This window comes from Polyodon spathula, chromosome 3 (genome assembly GCF_017654505.1).
Source record: "Polyodon spathula isolate WHYD16114869_AA chromosome 3, ASM1765450v1, whole genome shotgun sequence".
Taxonomy (NCBI): domain Eukaryota; kingdom Metazoa; phylum Chordata; class Actinopteri; order Acipenseriformes; family Polyodontidae; genus Polyodon; species Polyodon spathula.
In genome coordinates this window covers 82,337,981-82,360,099 of record NC_054536.1, presented here as the reverse complement: position 1 = coordinate 82,360,099, position 22,119 = coordinate 82,337,981, and the positions used below count along the sequence as shown (strand labels likewise).

Here is a 22,119-nt window from a genome sequence, read left to right as displayed (position 1 = left end):
ATAATAAGGACTTTTGTAGCACTCCATCCAGGCAGGCAGGCAGGAGATATAGGCTGGCTGATTTCAATCCTGACTCCTTCCTCCATTGTGATTCACACCTGTTTAATTTCTCTGTTTTTGATTAATTGTCTAAGTTTATATACTAATTTTGCTATTTTAATTTTGTTTTCAGTTAGTCTTGTTTGCTGATTAACTCTTTAAAAATCTTAATGGCTACAGGAGGCTGTGTGGTCCAGTGGTTAAACAGGCTTGTAACCTGCTGGTTCCCAGTTCTAATCCCAGCTCAGCCACTGACTCATTGTGCGACCCCGAGCGAGTCACTTAACCTACTTGTTCTCTGTCTTTCAGGCAAGACGTTGTAAGTGACTCTGCAGCTGATGCATAGTTCACACACCCTAGTCTCATATCTTGTAAAGCTCTTTGTGATGGTGGTCCACTATGTAAGGCGCTATATAAAGATTATTATTATTATATTGGAACTCCTACAGTATATTAGGAGCACAAAATCTTGTAATTGCCTTTAAGCAACATAACCACAGTTCTGTCTAGCAACAGGGTCACCAGTGATATTACACTGTACCCCTGCAGTGCCCTGAAAGGTACTTTGTATTTGGGGGCTCTGTGGTCTAGATAAGGTCACAGGTGAAATTATGTTGGTGGTTTACCTCCAGGTGGACATTATTAAAAACCAAATCCAAAACGAGAGAAAAAAAATTGCACCCAAAAGTGCTGACCTACAACTCATCTGAAAGTTAAGAATTGGGAATAATTAATGGCTTTTTAATTTTTTTTTTTAGGTTTTATTTGAAAAAAACGAAAAAACAAAACACATTAAATACGCTTTTTAAAAAAATACTTCCGGAATGCTGTGTTTGATTGCATGCAGGGCAGGAGATGGCGATTGCTTTTATTTTATTTATGTTTACTGTTATTTTAATTATATTTGTTTTTATTTTGAAAATGTTTCTCTGGACGGAGGCAGAACTAATGTAAATGAGTTGCAAGCATCTTATGCCTAAATAACTTGGGTGTAACTTCAATATTTTAATTATGATTAGTGTACTTTCCCTATATGCTTTCTTATTTTAGTGTGTGAAAAAAAATGGATAATTATTTAGATGTATTACTTTTATTATCATTTAGCTATTTTTTATTGGTAGTATTTTTTTTGTCATTTTTTTTTTTTTTTAACCAATACTGTAGCATACTGTATTCGCAAGTTTTTTCTTTTTGAATAATAATAAAAACAAGATATTACATTTCCAGTTTCATTTCACAGCTGATCTTTTTGTAAAATACACACATTAGTATTATTTTTATTATTATTATATTCTTCAGACTTTAGGTCACTGGCAAGCTGCCTGCTGCCCAAGATCAGTATGTGTTATACATTGTATTTGTTTTGCAAGGCCCAAATGGTGAACACGCATCTGATGGAGAACTGAAAGCTGTCCTTGCAGATACACTTTACCTACAGGCTGTTAATTACAACACCGTTTCACAAGCTACTGTAAAGTGCTTGAATAACTTTGACGTTGATTTTGATGACATCAGTGAAATTACCTATTTGTTGTAATAATAATAATAATAATAATAACCTGTACACATCATTTATAAAATCGTTCCGTTCACATTCCACGAAATACGATGATTTACCCTGTGGAGCCGCCGTGAATTTAAAAAAAAAACCTGCGATTTTCACAGGGCCTTAGTTATAAAACACAGAGACAAGTTCACATTGTCATCCCAGTGTTTTACCTGAGAAATCTGTTCAATAAATTGTACAGCCCCACAGCGAGTTAGTAGTATGAGCGACATGGTATGTCCTAAAACAGGATCTGCGATTAAAATTGCTACTTGTGGCTGCTGTCTGGCAGTCGCAGTTTTCTGTTGAAAATTGACAATGTCGCAGCCCTTCAAAAGTTTTATGAAACCTTTTTTTTTTTTCTTGTGAGGTGCTTTTGATTGCGAATCGTCGCAAATCACTTTTGTGAAATGGGCCCCTATCTTCCCCTCTATTTCGAAAGCCTCTCACATCTACTGTGTCGGCTAAAACAAAGCTGTCAATGCTACTGTAGTTGGAATTAGATTCAGTCCTATAAATAAAAACCCTCACAGATTTAACTTTTAGTTTTTGCCTATCAGTTCATTGCATCACTTAACTCCACTTTCAGCAGATTACATCACATTGCAGCATCTTCCTGAAACCAATGACAATGCGAAAGGTACAGCTTTTAATGCGTTGTCCAAAAAAAGTTAATGAAGAGTTCACAACTAACCATTCTCATGTCATATCTATATTTATTGTTATATCAGTATCCAAGAAAAATATCCCCCAAAGAATTATATTCAGTATTATATTGATATGACATTTGTGAGGTGGTGTAACAGGGTGTGGAGCCCTGTACAATTATTTGATTATTTGAGAACGGGGTCTCCCCCTCCAACCCTGTGTTTGTTTATTTATTATTTACTGTATAAATGGCAAAAGCTGTGTGTTTTGTTTAAACCTAAAACCTTGTGGTAATGTGTGACTGTTGGCTAGTGCGTTGTTAAACTAGCCGGCAGTCACGCATAATTAGTAAACTCGTGTACATTGTGGCCGAGGGATAATAGAATCATTATTAACTGGTTAAACCCCTCGACCACGGTATATACACCCGCTCAGTTCCTGGTTTGTTAAGAGGAGGAACGGTAGAGCAAGAGGAGAAATGAAACAAAACTAAATTAAAACTAAAAATATATAGGATCCATGAAGGCTACTGCCCAGCCGGACCTGTGTTTTGTGTTAGTTTGTCTTTTTGTTATTGTGCTCTGTGAGCAGTGTTTTTTGTTTAAATATTTCATTTATTTTTGTGTTAAAAATAAAACAGTGCAAGCGCCATTGCACTGTACCTGCAGTACCTGGTTTGTTTTTGTTCCTGCATCTGGCCTGACGTCACCACTCGCCGTCCTGTCACAGGTGGATATACACTGAACAAAAATAGAAACGCAACATGTAAAGTGTTGGTCCCACATTTCATGAGCTGAAATAAGATCCCAGAAATATTCCATATGCACAAAAGGCTTATTGCTCTCAAATTTTGTTCACAAATTTGTTTACATCCCTGTTAGTGAGCATTTCTCCTTTGCCAAGATAATCCATCCACCTGACAGACAGGTACACCTTGTGCCGCCTCCAACGTCGTTTTAGAGAATTTGGCAATACATCCAACCGGCCTCACAACCGCAGACCACATGTAACCACGCCAGCCCAGGACCTCCACATCTGGCCACTTCACCTGCGGGATCGTCTGAGACCAGCCACCTTGACAGCTGATGAAACTGTGGGTTTGCACAACCGAAGAATTTCTGCACAAACTGTCAGAAGCCGTCTCAGGGAAGCTCATCTGCGTGCTCGTTGTCCTCAGCAGGGTCTTGACCTGACTGCAGTTTGGCGTCGTAACCGACTTCAGTGGGCAAATGCTTACTTTCGATGGCCACTGGCACGCTGGAGAAGTGTGCTCTTCATGGATGAATTCCGGTTTCAACTGTACCGGGCAGATAGCAGACAGTGTGTGGGACAGCGGTTTGCTGATGTCAACGTTGTGAACAGAGTGCCCCATGGTGGCGGTGGGGTTATGGTATGGGCAGGCATAAGCTACGGACAACGAATACAATTGCATTTTATCGATGGCAATTTGAATGCACAGAGATACCGTGACGAGATCCTGAGGCCAATTGTCATGCCATTTATCCGCTGCCATCACCTCATGTTTCAGCATGATAATGCATGGCCCCATGTTGCAAGGATCTGTACACAATTCCTGGAAGCTGAAAATGTCCCAGTTCTTCCATGGCCTGCATACTCACCAGACATATCACCCATTGAGCATGTTTGTGATGCTCTGGATCGACGTGTATGACAGCGTGTTCCAGTTCCCACCAATATCCAGCAACTTCGCACAGCCATTGGAGTGGAACAACATTCCACAGGCCACAATTAACAGCCTGATCAACTCTATGCAAAGGAGATGTATCACGCTGCATGAGGCAAATGGTGGTCACACCAGATACCGACTGGTTTTCTGATCCACGCCCCTATTTTTTTTTTTGGTATCTGTGACCAACAAATGCATATCTGTATTCCCAGTCATGTGAAATCCATAGATTAGGGCCTAATGAATTTATTTCATTTGACTGATTTCCTTATATGAACTGTAACTCAGTAAAATCTTTCAAATTGTTGCATGTTGTGTTTATATTTTTGTTCCGTGTACTTACTACTATAGGAGACTAGGGGTGTACAGGTATTTTTTTTTTTTTATCAACTCTGGTTTTTAAATTTTTTTTCTGTACCCCTTTGATCTGAATTTGTCTTCAAAAATCTACAATTTCATGCCAGCAATGTTGCATGCACAAGCTTACACTTACATGCCATTAAAATAAGGAAATTACATGTCTTACATGTCATTGCAAACGTGTGTACAAAGACTATCTAATGTTGTTTAAACATTACCAAACCACAGTTTAGCTGATCTTGTTGGGGCAAAAGTGTGTGGGTTTTTTTAACAGGATTTTATTGTTTTATACTGCACATTTAAGATTACAGATACAAGTGTGCATGCCTCAATGTTTGAAATATAATTATGTCTGAACAAAAGGTTAATTAAAGGAGAACAAAAATCAAAACATCAAGGGTAACACTGTTTTGCAGTTGCTGCAGCTAAAACAGCGATGTCGTGCAGTTTAAACCGTACTCTCCCATGTTTCAGTGCATTTTGCTGAAAGAGATTACATCTGGTACTAAACAGGTGGTAGTACTTATGAGGAAAAATAAGTTACCAAGCCAAAATTACTGGAGCTTTATTGACTGTCCAAAAAATCCAATAGTGTAACCTTTAATAAGGAATTTAACTATCCCTCTGGAGTCTCACTTGTTCATATGTGCAGTCTTTCTCTGCTTGGACTGAATAAATACTTCCACATGTCACGAATGACTTTTCTGGCATGATACTTTGATGATCAAAGTCAACCTTTTATAAGCAAGCCGCCCTCTTATTTTAAAGCACAGTTCAATGTCACTGTTTTCCAGGATAACATGCCACTTGCTACCAAAATGGTGATGGTTTCTACAGTAAATATTTGTAGAACCCTCAGTACTGGATTGAGTGTTCAGCCATTACTATAAAGAAAAATAACAACTCATTATTGAACTGCTTTGCATTCATTGCACAACTCAGTAACCAAAATTAATTTGGAGTCATCAGTCAAGATTTTAATTGGGGCACACAACAACAATGGCTGAGAAGAGTATGATGGTTGTTTGATTGCAAAAAGAAGCATAAATACACATCCACTTGAACCATTCAATTATAATCATGTTGAATCTATAGCAAATGGCAAGAGAAATAGCCTTATGATTCCCCTTACCTTCATATGAATTACTCTGTGCTTTTTAAAAGTATTTATTCTTATGTTTAGATTTTTCTTTAAAATTCACTGCGATGTCATTTGCTTATATAAATTGCACCTCCTTGATTTACCATGCTTGTTTGTACTTTGCTTACTACCCTTTCTTATGCTCTGACCAAGGTAAACTTGCATGGGAGTAGACATGTTCTAGATCTTATTCTGCATACAAAGACCAAGTTAGGCTTTTCATCTATGGTATTTGAAGCCTGGTCTTTTTAAATGGGTATTCTAGGACAGACATCTTGGTTGTCTATTTGGGATGAAGTTAAGCCCCAAAAGTATTGAGCCTCAAGACAGCCAATGGCTACCAGAACAGAGTAAAAAACAATGGATTGCCTTTTGTTTTGTTACTGCTGACTGTCTCCTTGGAAACTGACTCATTTGCTATACTGTATACTGTGGGTAATATGTCCTCGTCGGCTCCCTGAGTAAGGTGAATTACTGTATGGGATACTGAAACAAACAGGTACATTCTGGGTACTGTGAGAAAAGAATTTGGCTTCGCTTTGTTGTTTTTGAAAAGAAAGGAAAGACTTTGGGCCTGAGCCTAGGAAAAAACTGCCACTTCAGCCAGACAAAACAAATGTCAAGGGAAAAGCTCACCAAGAACAATTGAGTGGGGATGTGGGTATTTTGTTTTATTGCAAATCCTTTGAAAAGGAGAGGTCTTGAGCTTTTAGACAGAGGAAAGTTTAAATGGTCTGTGTTTGTGTGCATGTACGGGGATGGTTATTCCTTCATAAGGAAGAAATATGTTGTTCTTCACATACAACTCTTCTAGTGTTGAATACTAAAGTCTTTTAGCTCTGTAGTAAACAAATAGCTCAGACAAACCCTAAAACCAAGGAGCAGAATAACACATTCCACCATTTTCTTGATTCTAGATTAACAAATGAAGTTGTTAACTTGCCAAGTGCCTCCTTTAAACAAGTAAACCCTATTCAATTATATATTTGAGTTTGTCTGATGTTTTGAAAGATTTTGTTAAAAGATGCAGGCTTTTGTCCCTGCCGACATTCATGTTAAGTGGTTTCCACTATACACCCTTTTGTGTCCTTCACCAAATGCACCTGAAGCCTAAGCACTTTAATGGTTTTAATAATCAGATGTCCTTCATGTGCTGTAAAGGCTGAGCAACTAAGGGATGATTGAGTTACCAGCATCAGAATAACCTGCTGTCACTCACACAATACAGCTGCACTCTCCTATTCCTCCAGCCCTCTTTATCCCTGTGCTGCTATGAATGCACTTCTAATTATATCACAAGGCTCATGTGATACAATTCTGACATATTCTGTGCCAGTCTCTACCGTCAGTAGGCAGCATAACTGCCATATCAATTCCCCTACGAATAAGAACACAGACAGATACTTGAAAAAGATTACTTTGTAATACCAGGGAATGGATCAACCTTGAACCACTTTGTTTAATAAAACTAACAAACATATATATAAAAAAAAAAACATAATAGGAATATTTAGTAAAACTTTGTTTTAAAAAAACAAAAAAGCAACTCAGACAGTGCTATTATTTTTGCTGGATTTATTCTCAACATAAATAGTTTTATCTTTATTATTGGAGCTATTGGTTATCAGCTGAACTCAATATTAGTACTTTGTTCAAATATATGGACCTTCCCCACCCTATTATATATATATATATATACTACCCCTGCCATAGGACTTCTATAAGCACCACTGTCTAATGAAGGCACCTGCTGGGAAAAACTATGCAGCGGCAACTGCAAGTTCACCCACAGCCTTCGTGTCTTAATGCCTGCCCCTGGATCAGCAGGGTGCTTTTGCTTAACTAGTAGGGGGCATCTCCAACCCTTGTTTATCTTCCTATAGGGAGTAGCTGGCCACCCCATTGCAAAGAAAAATCATCCCCAGGCCAGCATGACTTGAAAATCTAATACGGTATGGTATATCTTTTTAAAATAACTTCTGACCCCTAATTCAAAGCAGCAATTTCCATCCACAAAACCTCCCAGCAGACTTTCTTTTTTTTCAACAAGAATCTAACAAGACTTGTAAAAATTGCCGTGGTAAAGTAATATTCACATCCTGGAGCTTGTATGGAAATGCTGTTTCTGCAGTCCTATTAAGAACCTCATTATGAGAAGATATTTAAGCAGAAAAAGACTACCCGTTCTACAAGATGTTGCAGTATTAAGATGTCTTGTCAGACACGATACAGAATCTACTTCTGTTCAGTAATTACTGCAATGTTCATCTGCAACTGTTACACAGAACAGTGTCATGATGAGACAAGAATTTCTATAAAGCTTTGACTACACACATATATTAAACTGTGAACAGATAGACGGCAGCAAGGATGGCATTGATTTGGCTACATGAATAAACAAGGTGTTTTAATTGTTCGAGTGATATGAATTATACCATAACATTACATTGAGACTGTTCCTTGAGACTGCTCCCCAGATCTGACTGCTTGTCCATCATCACTAAACAGAACTTGCAATCAATATTTTTTAGTAGAGCTTATCCATTGCATGTCAAGAACAGCAGTCACCTGAGGGGCAGTTCAGTTCCATAGTCCATTAAGCCAAACCCTCAGATATTAATAAGATATTAGTTGACTGTATGCAATTCTTTATTTCTAAAACCAAAATTTCTCAATTGCCAGAGGCCACCCGTTCTCTTATAAATGTGTTCTGTGTTTGGGGATTAGATGACTCTTGGACCACATGGAACCACCAAGAATTCCCCCTGCGATGATCAATACGATTTATTTTTCCAGAAGGAAGAGCAAAATGTTTGTTACAAAACTTTAAAACAAGAAGTAACAGAATGCTAATGTCAGAGTTCCAACATACCTCTTAGTTATTTCTTGCAAGTTCTGTAACATAATCCAGATTGTTTTTCCTTTTACAGAAATAGTGCAAACTTGAATCATTGCTTATTGAATCAGGCCCTTGGCATTCCTGGGGGAGGCCCAACCCAGAATAATTTCTGAGATACGATGAAATCAGAATTCAAAAAGATATGCCTGCAGGCTATCAAGACTGACACAGGAGAGGGTTAGTAGAAGCCATGGAATCTATTTAGGACTTAATGCAGTAAATACAATTAAATCAGGACAAAAGGCCATCAGGCAACCAGAAATATGAATCTGTTTTATTTTTTTATCTCTAAAAAATTAAGAACTTAATCTAAAACATAAGATATGGACTGAACTTAAAATCATATCATTTTTTTAATAGTAGTAGTAGTAATAATAATAATAATAATACTACAAACGATATACATTTTTTTATTTTTTAAAATCCTGCCCAAAAACATTTAAAACTCCAAAGGCAGACACTGATTTACTGTACATAGGTGGTAGCATTCAGACTAGTAAGTCATGCTTATGAGTAGCTTAGGTGACCAGATGTCCCATTTTGGGACACTGTTCCACTTTTTGGAACAGTGGTCCCAGTGTCTCCAGAACCTTTCTTAACTTATTACAGTACAATGACACTTGATGTGACTAAAGGGAAGTTTCAACGACCAGTAGCATTAAAAAGCGGCTGTACAGCGCCGTGCAAATCTGGAATAAATAAGCACTACTGAACAGTCACCGTTCATATTTGCAACCAATCACAGAGAATTGCGGGTGGGTTTATCCAGGTTGCTAAAATGAACTGGTGGCCATCCTCGTCTGAATCATCACTCTCGCTGCCTGAACAGGGTAGACTTCTGCAGTCTAACAATAACGGCTCATACATGTATCATGTGTACTGTGTTGGAATTATTCCTTTCTTCCATGGTATCTGTATACCTGCGTGCAGACGGCTTTGCTTGGTGTGTAGTTATAGGCGACAATTGCGGAAAACAATGCTGACATGTCACATCACGGTGCAATGATTACAACGCAGTGCACTGAAGCTTGTGGTTTGAACACTTTGTGCATCAAAATAGACCATTAGCATTACAACAACAGGAGGGGATGTAAAGTATGTCAAGTATTTGGAAACATTTTCTATTGAAATAAGTCTCTGTGCACTTCAGTTTACTACAGGTACCCTCTAGGGAAACAAATATGTTGGTGAAAAATACAAAATAATTTATTTTCACATTTGTGAAATTCATATAAAAATATTTTACAAGTTTCATAACATTCTCTTTTACTTCTTTAAGAATAAATTTTACGCTGTTTTTAGCAATAATGAAATGCAATAGTTTCAGGTCTCTAGGGGCCAATTTAATTTCTTACAGTTACAAAAAAAAAGGACCATGTCCTTGTTTCATTGTACCTTCTTTAAAAAATATCTAAATAAGCTGCCTTAGAGGCAGGACAAATCTCTAATTTGGTGACCCCTAATTTTTATTTCTGTGTTAAATGTATTATAAAAGAAGTATATTTTATACAGCAAATTTTAAGAAAAAAAGTAGAGACAAAGGAGTATTCATATTTAAGATTCATGTTATCTGTTGCATATGTGTGATAGCTATATAAGGTATTTCATACATATTTTACTGTATCACTGCTATTAGTTTAATTGAAGAAAAAACAACACATTGATAAATACAAGTTTTTCCTTCAGTAAAAGAGGCAAATGTCGGGGCTCGAATTACAGTGTGGCTGGGATGAGGTAGATCCCTTTAAGTTTCTCCAAATAGTTGTATTCCCAGATTTCATTTTGAATATGTTTTTAGCCGACAGGCGTCACTTAAAACAGAAAGGAACATGGTAAAAACGTGTTAACTGTATGATGACGTGTCCTGTACCAATCAATGATAATGAGAAAACGTCTCCTGATAATCTGAAAGCTTCTCTGTGCATTTTACATAGGGTAATGCTTATATAAAAGGAAGATTAAATAGTATTCCAATTGTAAGTAAAGAAGTGACAAGATTTAATTTAATCAGAAAAGGAATACAATGTAATCTTACTACAGTTTGATCCATGTCTCAGCGTATACTGATGAATCAGCCAAGATCACAAAAAAAACTAGCCTTTGTAAAATGCGTAGTTCTCTCATTTAGATTGTCAGAAGACTTTCTCATGATCATAGAAGTGGATTAGTCAGCTTCATTTACACACAAATAAAAGATATTCACCGTATTTCATCACCTTTGACAGTAATAGTTTAATAGTACAAAGTAGATACAAATCCTTGTATCTATTAATAATGGCACACTAATGATCTGAGCAGAAACTGCAGTAGAAAAAATAGATTATTTTATAGATTCTATGAAGTAATCATTTAATAAATATTGAGATATGCTACGTTTTCACATAGGAAGGGCCTGGTTTGCAGATTGGACACTGGAGGACAGCATGGAGATAGAGAGAGAGCAAGATGGAAGATGGAAATCAAACAGAGAAGATACCGTTTTAGGCAGAAAACGGACTAGATTTGCCACAGTAATCAGCAATAAAATATAATCTCTGATTTTGATATTACTGAATTGCTGCTGTTTAATGTAATAACTATAAATTGTGTAGAAATTAAATTACAAAGACAATAAGATTTGAATATCACCATGGGTCTCTGCATTCACTTTCAATATGACATTAGATCAAACACTGACAAAGTGAAAATGAAAACCTGAGATCTTCCCCATAGTTTGGAAGTTGGAAGTTATTCACAATATTTTCATACTGTCCCAGTTTAAGGACTTAAAAATTTGGTCACCTTATGGGTATTCAAAGTGTTTTTAGATTTCAACAAACAAAACCCCAAATAGGTAATTAAATAGTTTTTACTTAAGTTAAACATATCTGAAAAAAAAATAAAAATAATTACATGTGTAAAAATGTTTTTTTACACACCAAATTCGACAACATTTCCTGGCTGGTGGCCATTTTGGATTTAAGTTTTGCGCTCTACTGACTTTAGCTTTCAGAATAAATACATTAAAAAAAAATGTGTCGCTAAAATATAAAAGCTTTTCATTGGAACTAAAAAAATCACTTTAATAGACTGATTTTAAATTGAAAGTTTTTTTTTTTTTTTTATTACGCTGCAGCCTACCCCTAAAAACAAATCTGTCACTCTGCCAGGACTGTCAGGAGGGTACTGAGTCAGGCACACTGTACTGCAAAAAATGCACAGGCGTCTTTTTTAAATGCATGGGTTTTGTTTACAATGGTTTTTGTTCATGTAATGTACTATAGTGCATTTTAAAGGTCATTTATTTGTCCGTTACAAAACTACAATTATACCCATTATGCAATATTTTGTAGTATTTCTTAGGGGTCAGAAAGGCATAATAACGTTTTACATATTAATAATTTGTAAAAGGACGTTATTATATTGGATTAAATGCAAGACTGAAAAAGCAAGTAATGTGAATATTTATATAAATAATAAATATGAAGGATTTTTTAAAAATGTTATAAATACAATTTAAACTAAATCTGTACATTACAAAGTCATGTCTTCCACATGTTTTAAATTCCTTTGTATATTACAAATCACATTTTTAAACGGTCTAGCATATTTGCAGAATCAGATCCACCATGAATATTGTATTGATGCTACTAGCCCATTGTCTGCACTATCTGAGCTGCCCTGTGATGTTTGACCGGTCATACCATCTACGTAACTGCTGTCAATCATTTCTCTGCTTGCAAGGGGCAAATTAAAAACGTGCCCTTAAAATGTATCCCACTTATTCTTCTTTACACGTTAATAATCAGATTTACATATGTGCACATAGTGCATTTGAATTACTGTTCATGCTGCACATTTCTAATATCAAGACTGAAGTTACAATTTAAGATGTCATAGACTGCAAGAGTTACATATCGTTCTGTCTTGTTACTTCTGGCAAATATATAGAGCTCATGCATCACCCCATTTGTTCATAATGACAGGTCTAATTCTGCACAAAAAGGAACGCTGCTTCCCCTTATCTCTGCTGGCGACTTCTAACACTCACAGCAGCCGCACTTGCCAATGTCTCAGAGGGAGAAAACTTCAACTGGATGCCTGTAAACACCTGATGCGCATCACTTAATCCAACCCAAATATGAGATTCAGAAAGATTAAAATCTATTGAGTTTATTTTAATGCAGTTTGTATGTGTAGTATAATGAAGTCAGTGTGGCTTGTCTTCAACTTAGAAAAGCATGCTTTTTTGTGCCAAACGTAATCTAGGTGAATTGTACAGCCAAAGAATGATATTTTCTGAGATTTATATAATCATTTTGAGAAATAATTATTACAATTAATACAATGGGTTTCATTCTCTTTTGCGATATATAGTGCCTTTAGAGCTATGTAAACGTAAAATTAACCAAACAAACAAATATTTTAAGACAGATGAGTAGTGGACAAAAAACATATATGTATTCAAAAATATATTTGTTTTGCAATAGATCATTATCGGGATAATCTTACATCAATTTCAAAACTGCTGCATTCTCAATTCACACACACTGTCCTCACAGAGGATGAACCCGATCACGCTCTGTTCGCCAGCCCTGCTATGCGCTTAACACCAACGTGCCCCTGTCACTTGAAAAGTGTACAACAAGCTTTTGTCAACCTTGTTAACAAGTCTATCAGTTGGCCACCATCTCGGGTCCAATCAGAGAGAGACAGGTAACTTTTCTTAGGCTGTAAGATTAGACACTCGTTTTCAGTTCTGTTTAATTGCTATTGCCAGGAACACACACACACACACTAAATCATATGAAGTGGACGTTTAGTAAGCAGAGCCTGAAAAGTACTTTTAAAATCACTGGACTAACACTTTAAGCAATGCCTGCAAATCCACAGCCATCCCATTAAGTGTCAGTACAGTGAAAAAATGGCTGTATGTTAACTAACTTCTTACATATATATATAGTTCGGTCAAGAGCCAATAACAGACAGACACTTGTGTTTTATTACTAGCGTTTTTACAGTCTTGTACCGTCCTTTGTGCGCTACCATTGCTGATAGCGTCACATGACATTATTGTTTGTTTCTTGTTTTAAGTGTTAATAAATACGGAGCACCGTGCTGGCGTGTTTCACTGCACTTTTGTGTCTCCGTGCCTCCATTCCGGCTCAAACCTGCCTGTCTGCCTGCTTCAGTGCAGGAACAATACGTAACAGTGTCACACCCCATTACTGGGCATGTGGAGAGAATAACTGACATATTATGTGTAAGCTATTCAGATGCAGTTACAGATGAGATACAATAAATCACTCCGCAAAGCCGCTGAAAAGCATTTGTCGTGGTTCCCAAGACAACGGATATGATCTAACAGTGACACAAAGTGTCTAATTTTCTGTTCTTCAGAAAATGAATGTAATTCATTTTATATTACCATTTTGAGAGCTTTTTATCTCTTCCGTTGTTTGCTTCCCTTAAAGAATGATGCAGAAGTGTGGAGCTGTACTTTTTTTCAGGGTTCTTTTATCATCACCCTTTACAGTAGACCACCTTCTGTTTTTGTTTTGCTTTTAATTCAACCATTCTCATGGAACATAGCTGTAAATACGTTGTACCACAGATCATTAACATTTTCAAATGTTGCTACTGCACATTATGTCAGAGAGAAGCAGTTTATTCAAAGATAGAGTAGTTGGTTATATAAGAAATAACCCACTGAGCCAAGTTCAACCACCCGCAACACTATAATAGAAGCCGGTTACCATGACTAACTCTGGTAAACCTTTGACGGAAAACAACCAGGTTTGCTAAAATTATAAAAAATGATACCATTTAACTGTCACTGTTCCTCATCCTCGTTACCCTCCAGAAGAAGGCTGGGAGGCTGCTCTGACTTCTAGTGACAGGCCTGCTCTGTGTGGCTTTCCACATCCTGGGCCACTGCCCTTCACCAGCAGTACATTCAACCTCTTTTGGAGGGCTGACCTGTGGTATTACAGTCAATAACTGACCTAATCAATGAGATTGCCAGCATGGTGAATGCTACTGCCTTTCTGGAAACAACGTGAGCTTAGAATGTAGTAAAAACCAAACAAACATCAATCAACGCAGGGCCACATTATATTGTATGGATTCATACTGCTCGGTATCAGACACGGATTATTGCAGAATTAAGGGTTACGTTGTCTGCAAAACCTTCCATCAAAAGAAGCTTCCCAATTAAACCAAGTTGCCTGTAGCACATTAGGAAAAGTCAACCTCATACATCTTCTCTCAAAGCTCTATTCTATCAATTAAAACATTCACTACTTTTTAGCACATTCTGCAAAAAATAAACGTGCATTAAATAAAGTTTAATTTCTTTTTCTTCCTTTGAACACCATTTGCATTTCAAATTCAAAGATTTTGTTAAGCCACATTACTGACAGTTTGCTGAAACCATGTCACATTCGCTGGGTTTGTGAAAAAAGCAATTAACATGACTACAACATGCACTTTCCACAGGATTACAATTGTCTGTCTTTCACTCCTGCACCACATCACCGCTACACCTGTTCCCCATTCATCAGCCACTTTGCCACAATGATATATACAGGTTGCATGTTATATGCAAGATGAACAGTATACTCACAGTAGTAATCTATATAGTGCACTACGGCATTACACTGTATATGATGTTGTATATGACTGGTGCACTCTCTATAAGTTGTGAGCTATACAAGGTATTTTAGCGAAAGCTGCACAGTCATATGCTTTGAAGACAAGGTGGGTGTTATACATGTGCCTGTTATATTCTAAAAATTACTCTAATAAAGCACGTTGTAATGGAGCTCTGATAACTAACAGGCAAGTCAGCAATCGAACCATCTATTTAGGGTATAGTTTTACGGTATTTAAACTGAAGATATCATAATTTGTTGTTAGAAGTTTGCTTCTACGGGAAGACTTGGGAACAGTAGCCATACACCATTATCAAGATAACTGTCAACAATTTAGTTTATATAGGAAGTCACAATCTGTTACTGTTTTAGGTGTGTATATTTAATTTCAATAGCTGTCTGGAAACAACACAAAAAAAAGAAAGACGTGGGGGGAAAAAGAAAACAAGACAAAAAAAAAGGGGGTGTGGGGTGGGGGACCACCCCCCTAATTCTGGTGCCCCCCCCCCAACCCCCACCCCCCCCCAACCCCCCCCCCCCCAACCCCCCAGTCCCCCATGCCCCCCTTCAGACTCAAAACAATGCTGTACAAAGTTACTGTTTCTGCAGTCTGGTCGGCCACGGGCCAGAAAATGAATAACATTTTTCATTCTCCAATTATAAATATTCCAGTACTCCTGGTACTGATTTGTCTGCAGTTGTGGTTAAAGCAAAAGGGCCTGATGGTGAAGAAAAACATGAATGATGAAATTAGGGATTAGAAGATGACCAATTATTATTTATTTTCAAAGGAAACAAAGAAAAAAAAGGACATTTGTACGATAAATTCAGCTACAGTGTAGCCCGGGTGCTGACACATTTACTCTACCTTCTCCTGACAGCTTCTCATAAAATATCTGCTCTCCATCTATCTTTTAGTACACAGGAGCTCCTCTGGAGAGGAGAAAATAGTAGTTTAAAGCTCACTTCAGTGTCAGTCTGCATGAGATTGCATTCCTCCGGACCCCTGCCGATGGAGGCCTGGGGGAAGAGGCCCAGGAGTTATTCAATCAGCCCCACACTCTGGGGCAGTCAATGGGGTTCCTCTGAGTGCTGATTAGAAAAAATCCCTTCCATTGTCCATCTCAGAACAGAGGCTGAATTAGCAGGCCCCTCACCGGCTCGAGTTCACGGAAAGGAATTTCACCTGTCACAGAGTCTGTCAGGATTTCAGAATTCAAAATCTTACTGCCAAATTAATAAAATATCATCCTTGTCTCTCAGCCTGGCCTGGCAACTTCCCCAGCTTGAAGCTGATCTTTCACCTCCTAGATCACAAAAAACAACTTGACTCTCGGCCGAAGTGTGTTCTAATTTCTAGCATTATTTTTTTCTTTCCTCCCCTGCTAGTCTTGAATCCTCTCCTGAAGAAATAAGAGTGCTTCTTTCATAATTCAGGGATGTTGAACACTCAGCTGTTTTCCATCTATGTCTAACTTGGTGTATTATAAAACTGTGTACAGCACATATTATTTATTGCAAGAATATGTCTAATAAGTATATGCCTAAATGTATAAGGCACAGAATGCTGTCAATACAACATATAACATACAGAAGTGACAACATATTATATGTTTATCTTTGGTACCAATTTGGCAATAATTGGTATTAATATTATCAATCGTCAGTGCTGTAACCTTAGTAATAACCACAGGGCTAATATAAAACATAATTTAAATAAATCCATTCCAATTACCGCATCTTATCATACAACCACCACTGAGGTTCTAACACCTATTTCAAACCAGTACAGAGTTTCAAAATAAAGCTATATGAAGAACAATTGGTTTTGTCCTTTTCAGAATGATTTTCATTGCATTTTAAGGCATTCCATCAGCATAAAATCAGTCCGTGACTATGTGACAGACAGCGAGAGGATCTGAGCTGAACATCGCCCTCCCGATCCAAGAAGGCGTTAAGCAGAGGTACTTGCACGCCTGAACTGAGATGGGCTGGCTTGGAGAGAGAGGTGGAAAAGGAAGTCTGCCATCTTAGTGCAGGGCGGATTGACCATATTAGGGGACAAGATTACTGTGATCAGCTGTAGACAACTGGCAGGTGTGCCGAGTTGCGCTGATCATGGGCTAGAGTCTCCTGGTATATAAGAGCTGTTGTATTGTAAGTGCGGGGCCTCTGAGATAACACTGGACCTTTGTTGCTGAGCCATGTGTTTTGTTTGTGAGCTACGCGCATTTGTTTGTTTATCACCAGGACCGGGGTCAGAGCGAGTGTCACAACAAGGAGCTGTCGCACTACTGCCAGCACTTTCACCTTGGACACCACACACCGCACAACTGAACTGGACACCTCAGCACTTGAGCACCTGCACTTTCCACCACCCTGCAAGTGCACAACAGAGCTGAGAGGGACTCACTCTATTGGGACTTATGATTTGTATTTCTTTGTTGCTTTGGACTATGTTCCCGTGAATAAAACACCCTCCACCATTGTTGTTATTTGCACCTGAACCAGTGACTTGCCACCACACCGTCACACCATATCAACTACATTAACCTTGCTATGGGAAGATAATAGTTCAATGTTAGGTTTCTGCACAATGGGTAAATGCAAAAAAAACCAAACATTCTCTATCCTCAGTTGGAAGGAAATAATTAAAAGCTGGGCTAGCAAAAAAGAGTTTCAGGTTATAATTCATTTTAATGAACTGCTGATTCCTTGGGCTTTTTAAGATGAGGATTTTATTTCAGTAGGCAGAATCACAGATATGCAAATACATACAGTATGAAGCTTGGCTGCTGTTGTAGCAAGACTGCATAAAGCAGCATGATAATCTCTCTCTCTCTCTCTCTCTCTCTCTCTCTCTCTCTCTCTCTCTCTCTCTCTCTCTCTCTCGTCATCCAACTTTGCTGTAGAAAATACCCCCTTCTCAAGCTGTAGCTTTCTGCATTAAGTATTACAACCTTTTGGACCATAATTTCAAAATGTTCACTCCAGCCTATAAGGTGTTACAGTATAGAAGACTGGTGTTGCTGTTATATATGCTACTGTATGTAGTGGGAGATTGTTATCTAGGCAGAGTTACAACATAATGTAAGCAATATACTGATATACAGCCTAAGCCATTAGCTATTGCCATTTAACAACAATAACACAGCTATGTACTCTTGTTCACAGTTACTATTTTCACACAAGTCATATAACATAGCTCTCCTGTCACATTCTGGATTAGCAGTCACTCAAATTGTTTTGATTTCAATGGGAGATCTCTGATGGATTCTGGGGCATCCAGCAACACTGTTTACTTGAAAGAGTTTATTGGAAACAAAAGCAAACCAGACTGAATTAAAAGGGAAGCAGCAGTCCCCTTACACCTTTCAAATATGTTCATATCAATCCTGTCGGGACTAACCTCAATCAAAAGAACTGTTAAAGTGATCCAGAAGTACCAATTCTTTGTTGGATCACTTTCAACCAGCACCGCCAGAATCAGCAATTTAATTATGCAGATCTGAAATCCTCACACTTACCGAACAGATGGCACAGTCCTACAGATGTCTCTTTTGTGTCTGTGAGATTTGTCTTCTAAAATATTAGCTACGAAGGTGTGCCAAGTATGCTTCCAAAAGCTGAACAAGGTAACGTTATGAAATGTCAGGCCATCCGCTGGCTTTTGAGCATCAAGTGGTACAGTACCTGTAGCTCTGTCTGGAAGAAGAACTTCTGGGGGCACTGTGAGCAGTCGTAGATTTTGTCCTCTTGACCGTGAGCGGAAAAGATGTGGTGCTGCAACTTGCTGGCCTGAACAAAAACTGCAACGGCACAAAAAGGGAAATCGAAAAAGGTCACAAAAGGGCAATATATTTGACTCATTAAGATGCCACTTAATTACTTAAACTTATTATACAAAATTAGAAAATCTACAGTAACAAATGAACCAAACCAAAATGTCTGTGATAGTGTTGACAAAGTCTTGATTTTCACTCCTTTTAGATTCACTGCTTCTCTCATGCAAAGAGGTAAACAGCGTTACTATTGTAACGTTTATAATGAAGATTTTAAAATCCACTGCCTTACCCCTTATTAGCACTAGCAACATCAACACTATCTACCCCCGCCCCCTTTCTTGTGTTTAAGATGGTTTTGATTCTTTGCTTTACATTTATTTCCATTTCAAAACAGAACAAAATGTTCCTGGTGCTGTATGTTAACTTCACTTTAAAGATTTATAGCGTGCTACATGACAAATACGCATCATGAATTAAAGTGAAACTAAAATATCAAATAATGATGTAATGAATTATCATCCCAATAGAATGGTTAACCAGTTCTAGCACTGCTCATCTAATAAGACCATGGACTTCAAAGCTTTAGTAATGTCTTCCTTAAATTGGACAGTGGGCCTTAATGGGTTAAACACTCTTCTATTTAAACTCTGAAGCTCCCAGTAGAAGCAAAGAGGTTTCACTGTACTTAGCTAGCACCGTGATACAATCCTTTTCATTGACAGCATACATCTAAAAATGTTAGCCATACAATCAATATTCTATTACAATTCTATCAAGCACTTGATGTTCTAGGAATTAAAGGATTGCAAGCAAGTAAAATAAGCTCCACAAGTGGCCAAAATGGAACATTTTCTATTTTAGGAGGTAAAAGGTTAAAAGTGTATTTCATATTTTTTAAAGAATGGTTCAGCTTCAGTGTCACTTCTAACAAAACTAATTTTGATTACCTCCAAAGTTTGCCTCTTAACTTAGAACAAATAGAAAAACATATATATATATATATATATATATATATAATATATATATAATAATATATATATATATATAATATAATGATAATATAAGATTCTAATCACTTCTGCCAAACTTTACGGTTAAAATGTTATTGTTAGTGTAGATTAAGTCACTAGACTCTGCCTAACAAAAAAACAAAAAAACATGGAAAGAATGAGGTAACGAGATTTAAGGGAAAACAGAAATCGGTAGACTTTACTGTTACTTGTATCCGCGGTCCAGATAAGCTATGTACCTGCCATTTTTATGCATTAATAAAAATCAGAAACATGCACTAAATTTAAACCACCGACCACTGCAACCCTGTGTAACCTCTCCAATTATTTATTTTCTTTTTTAAAATAAACCACCTATCCATAGCTTTTACTGCTCTGTCGTGAAAATCTGAGGTAGGTACGGGAGTAGATGAGGGAACCAAGGGAGCGGGTGTACAGAGAAAACATGAGAGGTTCCAGAACCGAGCCTTGGGGGACGCCTGTAGAAAGACAGCAAGAGGCAGAGGGTGAGCCACGCCAGGACACCTGGTATGTGCCGTTGGAGATGTAGGAGGAGAACCAGGCAAGAGCAGTGTCAGGGTGTCCCAGGTCACCGAGGGAGGACAGGAGAATAGAGTGGTCAACTGTGTCAAAAGCAGCAGAGAGGTTGAGGAGAATTAGGACAGAGGAGAATGAGGTGGCATGGGCAGAGAGTATAAAGTTGGTGATGGAGAGAAGAGAAGTTTCAGTGAAGTGTTCTGAGCGGACACCTGATTGGAGGGGGTCGAGCAGAAAATGTTTTGACAGGAAAGCAGAGAGCTGGTGATGTACAGCTCGCTTGAGGGTTTTAGAGAGGAAAGGGAGAAGTGAGACAGGATGGTAGTTTTGGAGCAATGTGGGATCAAGGGAGGGTTTTTTAAGATGGGGTGATGCAGGTCTGAAGCCAGAGGGGAAACAGCCAGAGAAGAGATGAAATGAAAGGGAGTAGAGCAGGGACAGTAGCCTGAAAAAGGTGAGTGGGGAGGGGGTCCAGGCACTCGTAATGGGTTTATGGCTCTGGAGCAGGGAGCAAAGATCAGAGCCCGATGGGGGTGAGAAGGAGACGGAGTAGAAGTGTAGATTACTAGGGGTTGCAGATGGTGATGGGGAGTGATTGAGCAGAGGACAGTGGGTGGGTGGGGAAGGAGGCGAGGTAGTGAAGAGTTTGTGGATCTCTGTGATTCTGGAGGAGGCAAAGTCGTCAGCCGAGACAGAGGAAGGTGGGGGGGGGCTGCTAAATAAGGAGGGAGGAGGAGGAGGTAGAGAAAAGTTTACAGGGATTGTTAGTAGAATAGTAAATGATAAAGTGGAAGTAGGAGCATTTGGCAGAGGTGAGTAGAGAAAAAGGAAGAGGAGCGAGCGATAGAGAGCCAAGGCAGCAGAGAGATTGGTTTTCTTCCATTTCTTTTCTTCCATTTCGGTATGAGCCGAGTGGAGCACAGAGGAGAGCCAGAGCTGGGGCAGGGAGAAGCGGGCAGGTCGAAGGGTGAGATGGCAAAGGGAGTCGAGGAAGGAGGTGAGGGAGGAGAAGTGGGTGAAGGTAGCCGAGTTGGGAGAAGGATAGAGGAGAGGTGCAAGAGGAAAAGACAGAGGGAGAGAGAACAGAGGTTTTGATGAAAGGTAATAGAGGGGGTTTGTGGAGTAGGAAGGAATGGGAGCAACAGAGGAGATAAAGTAATGATCAGAGATATCGAAAGTTTACTTTCATATAGAGGAACCATTTCACATGTTACCTTGCTTCAGAGTCCGCTTCATTCAATTTTATTTTTTCTCATCAAATCCAAACGACAGGCAAATGTTTATCATTGGTCTATATTTTAAATACTTTTTACAATATACATATTTATGAAAACTGTAAACCTCATTTAGGGAGACCTGTTGTGAAGTGACTGCAGTTCAATTACTGATATAGCTAACGGTAAAAATATCACTGGCTTAATTGTCAATACCTTTTAAAATGTTGAATTCTTGAATCAGATCGCTGCGTAGTCTTCTTTGCTCAAGACTGAATAGATTCAATTATTTAAGCCTGTCTGTATATGACATGCCTTTTAAACCCTGAATAACTGGTTGCTCTTCTTTGCACTCTTTCTAGAGCAGCAATATCCCTTGATTTAAACTCAACACTTTTCACTATATATCCGAGCATCTTGTTGGCCTTTTTTTATAGCTTCCTCACATTGTCTAGATGAAAACATCTGAGTCAACATAAACTCCTAGGTTTTTTTTCATAGATTCCTTCAATTTCAGCATCACCCAAATCGACATGTGGGGCATGTTGTCCGTATCCTCCTTTGTAAAGACTTGTGAAAGTAATCATTTAATATATTTGCTATTTTTTTTCTCTATGATTA

At 38.2% G+C, this 22,119-nt stretch overlaps 1 protein-coding gene across 8 annotated transcripts in view; it reads right to left on the bottom strand.

The window, feature by feature from the left end:
• LOC121313495 (zinc finger protein 521-like) overlaps positions 1–22,119 on the bottom strand; it is a 189,937-nt gene that overhangs the window by 4,540 nt on the left and 163,278 nt on the right. For all 8 annotated transcript variants that reach the window (XM_041246115.1, XM_041246117.1, XM_041246118.1 and 5 more), the window contains one exon: positions 18,646–18,761. In XM_041246115.1, coding sequence (XP_041102049.1) covers positions 18,646–18,761 — 116 coding nt within the window. The remainder of the gene's footprint in view (positions 1–18,645; positions 18,762–22,119) is intronic.